The sequence below is a fragment of the Barbus barbus genome (genome assembly GCF_936440315.1).
Source record: "Barbus barbus genome assembly, chromosome: 32".
Taxonomy (NCBI): Eukaryota; Metazoa; Chordata; class Actinopteri; order Cypriniformes; family Cyprinidae; genus Barbus; species Barbus barbus.
Genome location: NC_136760.1, coordinates 11,205,235 through 11,219,717, shown reverse-complemented (window position 1 = coordinate 11,219,717; position 14,483 = coordinate 11,205,235). Strand labels below are relative to the sequence as shown.

At 37.3% G+C, this 14,483-nt stretch overlaps 1 protein-coding gene across 1 annotated transcript in view; it reads left to right on the top strand.

The window, feature by feature from the left end:
- Positions 1-11,463, top strand: part of LOC306852368 (protein PAT1 homolog 2-like) — a gene marked incomplete at its 5' end in the record, with an annotated part of 33,303 nt that extends 21,840 nt beyond the window's left edge. Inside the window, 18 exons of the mRNA XM_079389114.1 lie at positions 538-694; positions 973-1,241; positions 1,334-1,399; positions 1,482-1,535; positions 1,615-1,770; positions 1,892-1,969; positions 2,073-2,218; positions 2,397-2,471; positions 2,553-2,676; positions 5,034-5,154; positions 5,237-5,334; positions 5,448-5,498; positions 6,441-6,583; positions 6,664-6,820; positions 6,889-7,029; positions 7,173-7,270; positions 7,709-7,849; positions 9,725-11,463. Coding sequence (XP_079245240.1) covers positions 538-694; positions 973-1,241; positions 1,334-1,399; positions 1,482-1,535; positions 1,615-1,770; positions 1,892-1,969; positions 2,073-2,218; positions 2,397-2,471; positions 2,553-2,676; positions 5,034-5,154; positions 5,237-5,334; positions 5,448-5,498; positions 6,441-6,583; positions 6,664-6,820; positions 6,889-7,029; positions 7,173-7,270; positions 7,709-7,849; positions 9,725-9,758 — 2,109 coding nt within the window. The 3' untranslated portion in view covers positions 9,759-11,463. The remainder of the gene's footprint in view (positions 1-537; positions 695-972; positions 1,242-1,333; positions 1,400-1,481; positions 1,536-1,614; positions 1,771-1,891; positions 1,970-2,072; positions 2,219-2,396; positions 2,472-2,552; positions 2,677-5,033; positions 5,155-5,236; positions 5,335-5,447; positions 5,499-6,440; positions 6,584-6,663; positions 6,821-6,888; positions 7,030-7,172; positions 7,271-7,708; positions 7,850-9,724) is intronic.
- Between the last annotated feature and the right edge of the window lie 3,020 nt (positions 11,464-14,483).

Below are 14,483 nucleotides of genomic sequence, written 5' to 3'. Positions count from 1 at the left end.
AAATGGGTTTAATGCATACTTCAGGAGTGTAGTTTAACTAATGTAGTAAACCGATGTTAATTAAGTGTGAAGTTTGTTTGTTTTTCTTTGTATGCAATATAAAAAATACAATTCTGGTTTTCAGCTTTATAGCTGACAAAAAAAATTAGGTGTTCAGGTGACGTTTTAGGTGAATAGGTATGCATTTATATGAGTGTATATTTGTATGTGACCGGTTACAATTAGTTTTTACCCTCAGTGAACATAATTGTGATCTGTAACCTTTGTTCAGTTTATTTGTACTTAAATTTATTTTGACATTACAAAAACAAACTTAATCATTAAATACTACAAGATTATATGCACAGTAACTAAATGGGTATAATAAGGTTCAGATAAATGTGGATTATTTTAATACTGATTAATTTAAATGTTTTAATAATTGTCTGTTAAACAGCCTTATATCTCGTATAAGCTGTTTCTGGAGAATAGCAGGTCATGCTGTGTTAACGTGGACTTGGATATTGTTAGCAATGTTTTATTTTGCTCCGTTATCAGGAGAAAACAGGGGAATCCGTTCCTGATGCCAGTTGGCCAGAGAATGGGGATCAATGGAGCGACAAAGGAGAAGAGGATGATGAATGTGGACTACTGCAGGAAATGGCTGAAGAGGATGAGGAGATTGACCTCTACAATGAGGAGACATTTGGCTTAGGTATTATATTATAAAAATCCGTGAGTTTACTGGAATTGGATGTCAAGCGCAAATTGTGACTGGATTGGAATCCCATATATAATGCATTTAAAATTGAGCTAAATGGCTGAAGCAGACACTTTCCAGTGCATTTCTTTTTTCTGGGATGGGTATGGGAGATGAGAATTAGCTGGATGGATTTTAATCCTTGAAGCATTTTCACTGCAGTTTTTTATTTTTTTTTTTACTTTTGTTTTTTACTTGCACTATACACTCTTTATGCAAAAAATTGAACCCAGATGAAGCCACAAGTGGTGATAATCCAGATGCTGACCCTATGGATCTCCTGCTGCTGTGTAGTGACAACTCCCCAACACCACAGTCTTCACCACCACCTCCATGTCCCATATCACCTTCCCCTCACAGTTCCCATTCACCCTCCAAACTGGGATCTCTCGTTTGGCCCCACACTCCAACAGGCCGGTCTCAGAGAGGGAGAGTAGGTCGAGGGCAGCTGTTTGATGACCCAGCTGTGGTGAAGACTGTGGAAGGACGACGGAGCCTAAAGGTTTATGTGCCTGATGTCTATTTCAAAAGTGTTGGTGGGAAATTAAATTGAGTGTTAACCAGCAATTTTTGCACTGGCTTTGTTTTTTCTAGAGTCTTGATAGTGCCATTGTGGATTGCAGCCTCAGCTCCTACTGGGAGGACCTCAATTCAAATACAGTGTGTAATCTTCAGTATGTAGCAATATTTAGCATTTTTGGTTTGACCTGGGATGTAATGTTTGCCACCGTCTTTCTTACAGTGGATGATAGCACCTCAGAAGTCCAGTAGGCCACCTGCGGGATCTATACTTCAGGTGCTCATGCAAATCTCAAATGTGTATCTTGCAGCTGTGCAACACAACTGTTGATCACGTTGATCTTTTTACCAATTAGGACCAGGCGATCGTGGGAGTCATTGATGGATCAAGACATGGCAGGGTCCCATCTGTGTCTCCAAATTTTCTATCTCCTATGAGACCTTTTTCCACTAGCCGGGGCAGGAGCGGACATCCTTTTGTTGGGTCCTTCAACCAGAGGTGTCATTATCAGGTAGTGGGGTTTCTAATATTCGGAGACCGTAAACATTTTACATTCTCTAAATGAGTGGTGTTAGTCTATGCAAAGCTAGCTGGGACCACACTAGTGTTAAATTTATCCATTCTTTCTTTAGGCACAAAAGAATCCCATGGTTCCTTGCTCTCCCTTTCGTCCCCAAAGACTCTTTTCACCCCAGCAACAATACAACCAAGTGACCCCCTTGTTCATACTACAACTGCTAATTTGGAATGTTCTGTTCCTGAATAAAGCCTTTTTTTTCCAGTGGCTTATGTTTGTTTGTTTTATTTTTCCAGTCTGGAGGTTTTCTTTCACCTTCCCGTCCTCCTCTCTCTACACCATTGCCCCACACACCCAAACTCATGCATCTGCAGTTTGGGACTGACTCCCCCAGCCCTGCTCCATTCTATAGCCCATCCACCAACATCACGCAGGGCTTCAGGTTAGTGATCTACTTCATAAAGGAATAAGGGGAACATGCATATTAAATATTATGTTATTACAAACCCTTCAATGAAACACAAAGGAGTTTTTTTTTTTTTGAGTATAATCTCATAATATAGACTTCACTAGTTACTGTTTGGTCTGTTCTGACAATAGTTTTCCTTGTCAACTTTTAGAGCACCAGGTCCTGTTGCCCAGTTCCATCCTCAGCATAAGCGGCTTTTGAGTCAACGACAGCAGAGACCTCACCAGTGAGGGCAAAGAGCATTGCTTTTTTCCCCTCTTGGAAATCTAAGTTTTATTTATCTGAATTTAGATTATATAATTCACAGAAAGCCAGTGAGCTGGGACCCATATGCCCAAATCATGACTGATAAAGAGAAGGAATGGATAATCAGGTTGCAGATGATTCAGCTACAGAGTGAAAATCCACATCTGGATGACTACTATTACCAGGTCTGTATCAGTTCGGAACTGCTTAGCCATCCTTGGAAAGGTTTAACTTTTTTTTTTTTTTTTTTTTTTTTTTTTTTTTTTTTTTTTTTCACAACATGATCCCAGTGGTTGTTTGCTTTAAAGGGGACCTATTATGCAAAATTCACTTTTATAATGTGTTAGAACGCATTTGCGTGGCAGCAGTGTGTGAAAACAACCAGCCTATAATGGTAAAAATCCACCAACTCATTTTATTATAATCTAAAAAAAATTATAAACAGTCTCTCAGAACGAGCAGTTTCAGATTCTCCCTCTGTTCACGTCACCGAGGGGGAAAAAGTCCCACCCATTAGTGACGCTGCCCTATAAGCATAGACACAGCCCTGAGTGAGATACTGCGGTCCGCCTCCGCCATTAACATTACTGATTACTGTAGCTGCTGGAGATATACAATGTCAGCGCCAAAGAGGCTTTTCAAGTGTTGTTTTGGGATGCACTAGCGAACATAGCAGTCTCCATAGACTCCCTCCATCTGAGCCACTGAGGACACTGTGGTTAGGTTTCATTGTCTAATAAAATGTCCCGGTAAAGTCTCCAAAATGTGTAGGAATCAATACCAACGCTTCGTTAGCGCGTACGTTTGTTTTCCAAATTGCCCTTCTGAAAGAGCATCTTGGCATTCTGTAAGGCTAATGATGCTAAAGCTACCATTGTCTCTGTCTGTTTTCACTGGTGCTGTCTTCATGAATGATCGTGAATAGAAATGTGGTAGTTAAAAGTTGCATATGAAAGCATTGGGAGTCGATCGCTTGAGTTTGTTGAGCTCATAATCACGAGTGGGACTTATAAAGTTTGTGATAGCTGGTCTCATGGTGCATGGCATGCTATGTTATTTTTATCCTGCTGTACTCCCATCTGTGTAATTCATAAACGCAAATTTATTATGCACAGTACAATCCGATGACTGACTTTGAAACGGAGTATGTTTTCTGTAAAGATAACAGGCTTGTACTAATAGTGGAGTGTTTATTTGCAAAGGCTAATGCTCGAGCTCTTGAAAGCTCCGTCCTCTTCTCCGGGAGTAACGGCTCATTTGAGTTAAAGCAACAATACTCTATCAGAGCATTTGGGCTCATACCCTAAAAGTGGCAATTTTAACAAGCTATAAAAAATATCTGTTGGGTATTTTGAGCTAAAAGTTCACATACACACTCTGGGGTTATTAGAGACTTATTTTACGTCTTGTAAAAAGAAGCATAATGGGTCCCCTTTAAAGGGGTCAAATGACATTGCTGAAAAGAACATTATTTGGTGTAATGCAATGTTTCTCTGTGGTTTAAGGTTCAAAAAACACATTATTTTCCACATACTGTATATTTATTGTTGCTGCTCTTTGCCCTGCCTTTCTGAAACGTGTTTTTTTACAAAGCTCATCGTTCTGAGAAGTGAGGTGTGCTCTGATTGGCCAGCTATCTAGTACGTTGTGATTGGCTGAATACCTCAAGCGTGTGACTGAAATGTTACGCCCCTTACTGTATTGTGATGCTGTGTCCTGGTGCGACGAGACCAAAACAATAAAACCCATTATAAACGAGGCATTTGTTGCATCCATTGGGGACATAATTACTGATTATAATGACCATACGGTCTTTTACCATGTCTGCATTTGTGATCGGAGAAACGACAAACGTTTGAATAGTCAGTGGCAGATTATTTAAATAAACGTACTTACAGGCTGTGAGTCATTGCAAAGTTGGAATTGCCCCACTTTATAGAAACGGCCTTTGTGCACAATAGGTATTGTAGGGTACGCTCCCAGGTTCAGGAAATAGTCCTCCATAAAATGCACTACACACACTAATATTGGGGTTGAACAGTGTTGTAAATACAACTTAAGCACTGATTTCAAGTTGTGTCCTCTTTTGGAAGCCTAAACAAAGTAGTTTCGCTTTCACAATGAAACAGAGCGTCTCCAGGACATGGTGCCGGCGGCAGCAACGGTACTACATCGAGAATAAAAATCACGCCCCCTTTCTTTGCGTATACATTTGGGCGGTGTTATGCAAATCTTCCTATACAGTGGCCTAGACGTGGGGGCGTGTTTAAATGAGCCGTTTTAGGAGGGCGTGGACAAGTCTTAACTTTTATAAAGAATATCTCTTTGGGTTTGAGACTTTAGTCTTTGCAACTTTAGGGATCTTATCTATGCATGAACGGCTTATAACACTCCAAAGAGAAAGGGAAATTGAAATTGCATCTCATGACCCCTTTAAAGAGTTTTTTTTTTAAATGTTTAAATGTATTTGATTGTACAACTTTTTGAAAGTTAAGACAAAGAGACACTATTGGAGGTCAAGTGTAGTTGTTAATCTCTGCAGGAGTACTATCAGAGGATGGATGCCAAACTTGCTGAAGAGGAGTTTTTGGGTGACCGGTTAAAGAAGGAACCACCTAAACTCACAACCCCTTATGTTACCAAAGCGCTCTCATATATCCCAGGTGTGGTGCACTGAGCCAATTTAATACCCATTTTAGAAATTTACAGTATTAATAGTTGGCAGTAATTCTTGCATTACTTCAGTTGTCCACATTGAAGGTTCGCTCGGGCAGGTTGCAGTGTCTACTTGTTTCTCTCCTAGACGAGCAATTGATGCGGTTCATGCAAACACATCTGATGAGGTGTGACTTGATTTTTTTTTTTTTTTTTTTTTTTTTTTTAATTGAGGATGCAGTAATCTGTAAGATTTTAATATTTTATCTTTTTTTTATTTTTTTTTTTTTTGTGGCAGGAGCACAAAGACACTAGACAGCAAAGGTTGGAGGTGTTGAGCACTATTGAGAAGGTATCGTAAACTTTTTTTTTTTTATCTTAAAGTTATTTTTGGATTGGGCTGTAAATTTGCACTCTTATGGTGTCCTAACTAGAAATATTGTCATGCCAACCAACATTCTTTCTGCAACCAAGAAACACCTGAAAATGCCCTAGTACTAGGGCTGCAACTTTGCTGAAGTCTAATTAAATCTTCATTCTAATTGATCTGCTGAATTGATCAATTAGAATGAAGTATTCAGGATGGCAGCATATTTTGTTTCTGCAAACTCAAGGTTGCTTTACAATATATGAAGTAAACACGACAGCAGGCAGAGAATCAATACAGATACGCTGAGCGTCGATAAAGTGCATCACATGAAACCGATTATAGTTGGGGATCAGAGAAACAAGAAGAAAAGATGGTTTAATGTGGGTTTTGAAATTATGTAATAAGTCGCAAATGTGTTAGAATTCCATAGTGTGGTGGAAGAACTACAAAAACCCCTTCCACCAAATGATGTTAGTTTTTGCCAATTGACCAGTAACAGCCTAGAATCGGAGTGTGCAAACAGGGTTTTTTTTTTGTAATTTGATCAATTACAAATACAAATGAAATGCATTACATAAAGTGTCTGAGTTCTTGTATTACTTTGCCAGGCTTGTTTTGTTTTATGGGTGGCTTGGCTAAAAAAGGGCGAATAAGAGACTAACTACAAATTAATCTACAAATTAATGACTCTAATCTGGGATTAATAGGTTTACAGAGGTTGTTCCCTAGTGGTTAACCACTGCAGTTTCAAAATTATGACGAAGCCTGGTTTACTGAAATCACGTGACTTTGGCAGTTTGTACTTCTAAAGTGCCAATCACTACTGCATCTTTCATTTTAACACTATGTATTAAGTACCCAATAATAAGGTAACTTGTAAGATTTAGTTTGAGCCCTATATTCAATCCTTTTGCTTTCTCACAGTTGTACATAGTTTTGATAGAAGTGGAAGAGGCAAACAAGGTGAAGACAACAGTGTCTGACAAAGATGAGGAAGGGCGGTTGATGCAGAACATTAAGAGGAAGGTGGATCAGCTTTACAACGAGCTGCGGTGCACTAATCTATTGTAAGAAACTCTGAACTTTGTTGTGAGTGTACAGTGTAAGATTCTGATCTCATATACTCCTATGGTCTACCATATCACAGGGACACTGGAGAGGAATTTATTTCCTGTCTACTAATATCAAAAGGAAAGAGGATGCTGGCCAGACTCCTCCCCTTCCTGTCACATGATGCATCACTACATATCCTGAGCGTGGTGACCAAAAACCTCCCAGTATTAATGAGCAAAGATACATATGAGGTCTGGAACATGTAATGTTTTATCAGTATTTAACTTGAATATGTGATCAAGCTCTAACCTCTTTGCAGGCTCTGCCTGTTCTGTATCCATCTCTCCGTGCTGTGGTTGATCGACTTGCATTCAGTCAGCTTATCAGAATTCTCAGAGAGTTCACTGCATCACTGCCTGACTCGAAAGACACGCAGTTAACATTGGCCTGCCAAAACAAGGTCAGGTTTTACGCAGTTGTTTTTAAATTACACTTGCCATTTTTATATAGTTTTATGACCACGTTGGATGATATTTAACAGCTTTACACTTTCTCAGGGTTGCCTAGTTGTATTGCTATGTAAAATGAACTCTTTGTTTGCAGTTTGGTCTGTCGCTGTTGTATGCTCTGCTCTCGCAGGGAGAAAGGCTTTTATCATCTGACCTTCCCATGGAGCCCAGCATTGGAGATTTTGAGACCTGGTATTGTTTGTGCTTATTGCTGTTTTTTTTCCATACAATGAAAGTAGACTTTAACAAGAGCCTGCCAAGCTCCAGCAATGACAAAAAAGTACTATAAACATATGTCATATCCTGTACACTATATTGAAAGTCTCTTTTTAAAAAAATAAATAAATATATGGTAGCTTTGTGAGAAATGGACCCAACTTTAAGAACTACAGTGAGTAATTGAAAATCTAGAATTCTGTAGATACTGAATTATTTATGGTTCTGTGTGTTATATATGAGAACCGGTAATTTAAGACTTCTTCTTGCAGTGTCTTGTAATTTTCGAATATACTGTTAGAAGTTTGAAATCTGTATGTGTTCAGTGAATGGCAACAAATGTGGTTTTTTTTTTTTTTTTTTTTTATTCAATGGTATGTTAAAATGTAAACTGTTTTTATGGCACCCATTCAGGACGGACACAGTATTCCATGTGGCCAGGCAGCTATCCCAGACTACACTTGTTGAGCCACTTCTTCTGCCCTCCAACCTGCTAACACTGTTCTGTCGATATCTGGACAAGCGAACGGTACACCAGCTAAAGAACAACATGGAGTGAGTCTAAATGCTCCACTCAGTACTTTGCACTTGGCATTTCTTTTAAGACCAGGGTGTCCAAACATGTTCATGTGGAGGGCCATTGTCCTGCAGCAAATCTATTCAGATTCACTAGACTTCCAAGCAAGTATGTTGGAGCCAAACTCTGCAGGACATTGGCCTTCCAGGAGCAGGTTTAGGCACTCCTGTCTTAGGACATTTTCAGACCTTTTAATTGGTACATTGTTGCATTTTTCTCCTTGGTTCAGATTGCTTTCACAAGGCAACATTTTAAAGCTTATCAATTTACGAAGGTGCACGAGTAAAACAATCCTCTCATTGGTCATAGTGCACCTGTTTGTTCTGGGGTTCCTCTCATAGCTGTCATCCATTAAGACGAAGTGATCAGTAGAATAGCTGTAGTTCTGTCATGACAACTCTTGGAGGGATTGGCATGGTAATGTACATGACAATGTTAATGTATTTGGTCTTGGCGGAATAGATCTGCTACGCTGCTGTGGCAGAGCAAGTACTGAGCCTTACTGCTGCCAATACATCCACAACATGCTGCTGTGAACATGTAAGAAATATTGCTGCTGCAAATATAACATGCATGAAATAACCCCCTATAGCATACTTGAATCAACTTGTAGCAGATCTATATAGGTGGAGCTGGGGAAGGTGGAGGGTTTCTGAAGCACGTTGTGAACTGCTAAATCACTAGTCATGGATTTTGATGTTGAGCAGAGAGCTCGTTGGCTACTGATACAGATACTTTGAGTGCCATGTTTTTAGTATGCCATGTCACAAGTGAGATGCTGCAAAAGGTGCGAGACTCAAGTGCAACTGTCAAATGTACATGTAGTGCATGTACGTGAAACACATTCTGAATGGCCCCTTACATGTGTCCAAATTGGTTCTCCAATGTTTCAGAACTCCTTATGGCCCCTAGAGAAAAATGCATTATGCAAAACAATATCAAGCTTGCATCATAATCACAGACACAAGGCGATAGTTTGCCTAAAATAAAAATTCTGTAACTTTTATTCACCCTAATGTCAATTCAAACCACTACCTCCTTTGCAACACATTTGAGAACACTGAGGTCCAAACAATGTTGAAGCCCATTGATATACTTTTGTATGGGCAAAAATTTAAGTATGGTATTTAGTGATCCACCTAAGGATGCCATGCAGGTTTGCAGCAATGTGAGGGTAAATTAATCGCTCCATTTTGGGCAAACTGTCCTTTTGAAAAATTAAATGCAGCGCAGACAATTTTATCGACTCTACAAATGTGTAGTTTGTCCTAATGAGAAGCAGAACTTTTATTTGCATGCTTTGTATGAATTGACATGGTTTAAATGGTTTTAGCACTTGGAAATGAAAATCACCTAGTGCACCATATATTATTTGCCATGTGACTCTCACTAAACTCAGCAGCTCTGACCACTCTATAAAATGAGACTAGAAAAGACTGAATCAAATCAAAAACATTTTAACTCTACATGCAGATGACTGAAGAAGCGAACACTCTGCAAATCTGAGGTATGAATTATTTGCCATTGTGAATATGGTCCTCATACTCATTTACATGTGGCTTAATGGTGTCCTGTTTGTAATGGTTCTCATTTTCCCCCTTCCAAAACTTTTATAACTTTTGACTGTTATTAAAGACAAACTTTGTATCGTATCCTAAAAATAACTTCTTGTGGCTTTGTGCAGAAGATACTAAAATGTGTTTAGTGTGGTGAATTACAGTAAAATCTAATCTTTTCGCAGATTGTATCAAGGTATCCAGATCGAGGACTAAATGCTTATACCAAGGGTGTCATTTGGCCCCAATTTTAGTAGATATTTTTTGTAATTTTTGTAATTTTTTTTCTAATTTCAGGTCCGCTACAGGAAATCTGGCTGTAGCATCATAAATGAGCACTGACCCTATGACCTCTCTCTACACTGACCTGAAACGTAGGACGACGCTAAGCCTAAATTAAACTGGATTTTGTGACCAACCAAATCTGTGTTCTTTCTATCACCCTAAATTTCTTTTTTTTTTTTTTTTTTTTTTTTTTTTTCCTAATTCTCTTAATCTTTAAGTCCTATCAAGGTCAGATTCGCACACTAATTGGCAATTAGCACTTTTTTGCCATGTGACTGATACTCAGTCATTAATGACCATAGAAAACCTTATGAAGCGCGTCGTAGATAAAGCTGATCATGTTGGATTTGTGGTCTGCAGGTCTTCAGAGCGAGCTGTTGGGGTTGATGTAATTGTACAGTTGCACTAAAGTTGTTTGGTTTAATTTGTGGTGATAATTTTTGTTTTGAATCCAACTGTCTTTCAAAGAGTGGTTTTGGGCATTAATTTGGATAACTACGTTAATTTCAAAAGTATGTATGTTTGTGTGAAATGTTTTTGCGGTGTAGTTTCATTTATTTTTGTAATTGTTCAATCAGTGTCATATCTAATATGTACTTATCACTGTTGCAGAGCACATGCAAATAAAAAAAAAAAAAAACAATAAATAAAAATTTGTAAAAGGAACTATGTAGATTGCCTAAATCAGAGATGCGAAACCCACTTTGATTTGTGCTATTCATAATATAGCATGGCCTTCAGTCCTATTTTAAAAACAAATGCTTTAGGGCACATTATCATTAAGAGAATTTGTGAATGCCACAATGGAGTTAGACACTGTACCGTTGTCTAGCAACGTCATTTTCTCTTGAGTTTTTGCACTGATACATGAGTTGTAGAGTGTTCTAAACGGTTAGTTCTTTTACTTGTCTGACAAAAAGAAACGGTTATCGCTGGTGGTAAAGCTCAAAGTGTTCCTTTTTTAATTCTCACTCTTCACATCCCTAAACATCACTCTACACAGTGTAGCTCAGGGATCCTCAAATCTGGACCATTCCTGCAGAGTTTACCTCTAACCCCAATCCAACACACCTGAGCATGCTCATCGGAGTCTTCAAGATCATTAGAAAATCCCAGGTAGGTGAGTTTGATCAGGGTTAGAGCTAAACTCTGCAGCAGATTGGACCTCCAGGGAAAGATTTGAGGAACCCTGGTGTAGCTTATGTACAGAAAAAGGTTGTCCCCTCACTTTGCATTAATGTGAACATTAATATCAATTTGTCATATAGGTTGTAACGTAAAGCTTGTTTGTAATAAACTTTATCTTTTTTTTTTTTTTTTTTTACTAAACTAAGACATGAAGTGGTCATTCTAACTATCAGAAGTCTTGTTTTGTTTGTTTTGGGGTGGGTCAGGGTGATGTAATTTGACACATCAGTGTATGTGTATCGGAAAAGAGTAGGCTGTGGGGTTAAAGGTCAAGCTTTCAACTCTTCTTAACCTCTTGATATGAGGATTTTGGTCCTGTGTGTGGAATGTCTGGCTGAAGTGAGACACTGAGGTGTTGTGGTGTTTTTTTTTTTTTTTTTTTTTTTTTTTTTTTTTTTTTACTGCACCTACATTGTTTTACTTTCTCATGAGCTGTCTTTGCATATTGAAAGGAAGTTAACTCGAGCTGTTTTTGGAAAGCTATCCATTGTGTATACGCTTATTGGCTATTAAACTTCATTTGGGTAATCTCAGTCTCTCCATTAAAGCCAACCTTTAACCGTTTGAGTCAGTGTAGTAAATCATTTTGTCCTAAACTTCTCTACTTAGTGTTGGAAAATCTGACTTATTCTAGTGAATCAGTTCATTCTAAACGGACCCCTCTTTCATATGTGGCTTTAGAAATTTTAATTGTGAATTGATTCATCTAAAACAGACCTTGGAATCTGTTCGAGTCCTTATGTTGAATTTATTTAATTGATTTGTTTATTAGTGTAGTTTTGCATCAGTTATATAGATTTAGATATTTATATTTAATATGAATATTTTATCGCTTTTTGTTTATATAATATTTCTTTAATCCTCTGGTGCTGTTCGGTCATTTTAGACTGGAAAAAAGTTTAGAATTTTTAAAAATCGCTGCTTCATCAGAATCTTACGAAACTTGGCGACTTATGGCAGTCACTGTGACCACAAAAAAAAAAAAAAAAAAAAATTGTAGACTTGATTCTAAAAAGCTAAATGGCCATAAAAAAAGTCATACTTGAAATGAATGGGAAATACGCAAAAATACAAAATCTACAAATCATTCACGATGCAGAAAAAGTGCACAGCAATACAGGAGGACGCTCTATAATATCAAGCGTGCAAAATACACATTTCGTCTGTCAAACACACACTCACACAAGCATTCCTGTTTGTTAAATTTTTGTTGAATTGTGATGTTATGTGCAACAATGTCTTTCTCTGTTCAGGTTTGACCGTAGTAAAATTAATGCAAAAACTAACATTTCAAACAAATTTCAACAAAAAAAATCTAAACTTTTTTTTTTTTTTTTTTTTTTGGAAGAATGTCTAAATATATATCCAGATCCACAACTTAATAAAAATAAGTCTTTATGCCTAAACCACTAGAGTTTATAAGCCTTTTATATAGCTATATAGGAATCTAGTGGCTAAACCATGGAATTGCGGATGTTTTTCTTTTTTTACTCCGACAGGATGGCACTAAACTGACTTCAAAAATTGTATTTTAAAGGCATTGTCTCCATTTTAATATGAAATACTGCCATAATTGAAAAGTAATATCAAAATCTTAGAAAATGTATTCTTTTCAATGGGAAAATATTGATAATTATTGCATAAATATTAATTAGTACCATGAAATTCTCTCAAAATACAAAAAGACATTTGTATTAAGGAACAAAAATATATTACATTGATTTTACTGAAAATGAAAAGTTAATATACTTTTGACTTTTCAAACGAAAACAGGGTGTTTGGAACCATTTTACAACAAATTTATATTGTATAGATTTATGATTTAGAATGAATGTTGTGAAAAGACTATAACTACATTGCTTAGCCTTACTGAAAGGTGTATAGGTTATAGAAAAATGCATTAAAAGATTTTGTAATCATCCATTACCATGAAAAATTGTATAGTTCCAACATTAACATTTTTTAGTTACGTCATATTCCCTTTTTTCTTTTGGAAACTGCACTTCCGATTACTTGCGTTGAACAGAGCTGCTATTGCGTAATGTTATTGACTTGGAGCCCTGTGTGTTTGTGCATTGTGTTTCAAGTGTATTAGCATTTGAGTGACAAGACTCATAGTTTACATAGTGTCTGACTGTCAGCTGGTTTTATTCTACGTCTGCAAGTCAAACCTATAAATGGTGTCTCTTCAAACTCTTTGCCAGACATAAGTCTTTTCACTAGCTAGTGCAGATATGATGGTTTATTTGAATAGCATACAGTGAACTGCTGTTTGGGTGAATGTAGTTTTGCTGTTTAACATTCACAGAGAGAGATTCTGTGGTCACCGTGTCTGTACTTGCTTTAGCTTCATCTTAATAATCAATCTTTGTGACATTAGATGCTTTCCTGATAAACAAGGACCTGACTCGGTCTTGTACACGACACAGACAATAAAGGTTAAAACAGGCTAATGGTTAAAATGCATTTTTAGTGAAATGTGATCTATCTATCTGAATGTGCAATTACGCTGAAACCACTTCACTAATCGATATTAAACTAATATCAAATTGGCGTGTCTGTCAATATCGACACTGCAGCTATTTAGCACATGTGGTGAGGTACATAAAGTTTTATGAAGCCTCGGAGGAGGGAAATGAATGCTGCTTTTTTTGTGGATGACCCCACAAGAGGTGGTGCCACTGCTCACAAAATGTTTTAAAAACTCAGTAGACAGCTTATGTGTCCTCTGTCTATGAGCTGTTCCCTGTGCACATTAGGTTGGGTTTTCTTTGTCTTTCTGTTTTCCCGGTTGTTCCCCTACAATGTTTAGATGGATGCTTCTAAGGATGATGTTATTGCTCTGGATGACAAGCGTAACACTTCAGGGCGGCACAGGTAAGCCTGCTGATAAGAAAACAATGCTCATAAATCTGTTTGGGGATTTGTATGAAGTAATTTGTAGCTGAACCTTCCGAGAACAGGTTTACAGGAGTTTTTCCCTCAAGTTGATTTGACACAAATTGTGTTTCCGGTCTTATGTGTTGTCCGTGGTGTTAGAGCTCTTTGACTTCTGTGATGTTAGCAGTATGCATAGCTGAGTTGTGATGGTAGCAATATGTTCAAATGAAATATTTTATTTTACTTTTTTTATTTAACTGGATTGCCATTTTGTAAACCAACTGGTAACACATGGTTACAGTGATATACGCGTTTCATAAAAATGTCTAAAACGGTAGTTTAGTAGCAGATTGCTTTTAAAATTAGCAGATTGTTGTTAAAAATTTAATTAGCTGAAATATTGATGTATCAAATTACTAAAGTCTGTTTTTCCTTTATAATATACTGATAACCAAGTTAAAAATGCAGCGAGTAAAGAGCCACACGATGAATCACTTATAAATTGTAACAAAACCCTCATGTATGTAACTTACAAGGGAAAAGAAAAAAAAGAAAGTTATTTACATGAGAAAACTATAATCTGGGAATGTCTGTTTACTTTTTTATTTTTTTTAAAAAAGTATCTAAATCACTTCCAAGAACTTTGTGAAAATTGCGTACAATTTCCTGTTAGATCTATTGCAGTTACAGAGTAAGGGAACTT